The sequence below is a fragment of the Morone saxatilis genome, unplaced genomic scaffold, assembly GCF_004916995.1.
Source record: "Morone saxatilis isolate NCDOM2014 unplaced genomic scaffold, NCSU_SB_2.0 Contig6, whole genome shotgun sequence".
NCBI classification, from domain to species: Eukaryota; Metazoa; Chordata; class Actinopteri; family Moronidae; genus Morone; species Morone saxatilis.
The window spans coordinates 7,759,712-7,761,029 of NW_023340206.1; the positions used below are offsets into that span (position 1 = coordinate 7,759,712).

Consider the following 1,318-nt stretch of genomic DNA (forward strand, 5'->3'; position numbering starts at 1 on the left):
AAAAGTTTTTTAAATATCCATTATCAGGTGCAAGGGATCGTGACAAGAGACTGAACACATTTTTTCTCTAAAAAACAACAACACTGTCAGCTGTCACAAAGTCCCACGCTGAAACTTTAAATCTGTACAAACCAATCAGTAGCGTGATGATGTTGTTTTAAGAATATATACTTTGCCTTGTACTTACTGTCTGCATGTCTCCTCCAGTCGTTCTTCAGGCCTGCAGCTTGGTCCTCTACCCCATCAAGTTCATCGAGAGCATCAACCTGAGGATCTACCACGAGTTCAACTGGGGCTACGGCCTGGCCTGGGGGGGGACCATCTTCTCCTTCGGCGGGGGAATCCTCTACTGCCTCAACCCCAAGAATTATGAGGAGTATTACTAACCCCGATTCAAGCAGAGGACCTTACAGTCACATGCTGGGAGAGGTATTCAGGGGGCGAGGAGGGATTTGGGGGTATTTTCCTTTAACGGCTCAATTCCCAAGAACGGTGAGGAATACTATAAACTGGATTTGAGCCAATAACTGTATCGCCACAAGCTCCCCCCCCCGGGGAAATTCAGGGGGGTGCAGCTGGCGTTCGGGGAATTGCTTTTCGTGCCTCAGTAAACAGAAGTGTGGGCACTGAGGCTGGTGGGTATTTGAACTTACAGCCCTAACATCACCAGGTCAGCTCTGGGGAGGGGTTGGGGGGTGGAAAGAAGTCTTTCTAGTTTATGCCTATGACTTGTGACACAACAGGGAGAACTGACAACTCTGCAGTAACAAAGGATGGAGAGTTACGGTGCCGATGCATCCGTTCTTTCTTTACTGCAAGAACTACTCTTATTATGTCACTAGTACGACCCAACCTATTGATATGACTCTGTTACTTAGGAAACAGGATGTCAGACTGGGAGGCTTTTACTGCACGTTTACGCACGCATGCACATGCAAAGGCACCTGTAAACATCAAATTGTCGGGCTGGACGTCTTCAAAAATCTACTCCCCAGTCTCCTGCTCCATCAGTTCCTCATCGTCCGTGCTCAGTTAGCAGTTGTGGCATTTTGTTTTTCAGGGTTCTCTGAAGCTCTTAAACTTTCACAAGGACATGGAAGAGAATCAGACACTACAGTAGCGCTTCATAACTTTTCATAAGACAGATAGGTTCCTCTTGGGGGTAGGTAAGAGGGGGGGGGATAAAATAAAGACACCCGCTCAATATTCTGTTATCGACCCACTTGTCTGTTACCGCGGCAACCCACAGGGTGTGCACATGCAGCTGTCATGATTGATTAGCCATGGTCGGAGGTGTAAGATAGGACTGCACTCAGCT

At 47.6% G+C, this 1,318-nt stretch overlaps 1 protein-coding gene across 1 annotated transcript in view; it reads left to right on the forward strand.

The window, feature by feature from the left end:
• LOC118339742 (transmembrane protein 47-like) overlaps window positions 1-458 on the forward strand; it is a 15,200-nt gene extending 14,742 nt beyond the window's left edge. The window contains exon 3 of the mRNA XM_035677454.1: window positions 208-458. Coding sequence (XP_035533347.1) covers window positions 208-386 — 179 coding nt within the window. The 3' untranslated portion in view covers window positions 387-458. The remainder of the gene's footprint in view (window positions 1-207) is intronic.
• Window positions 459-1,318: the final 860 nt, after the last annotated feature.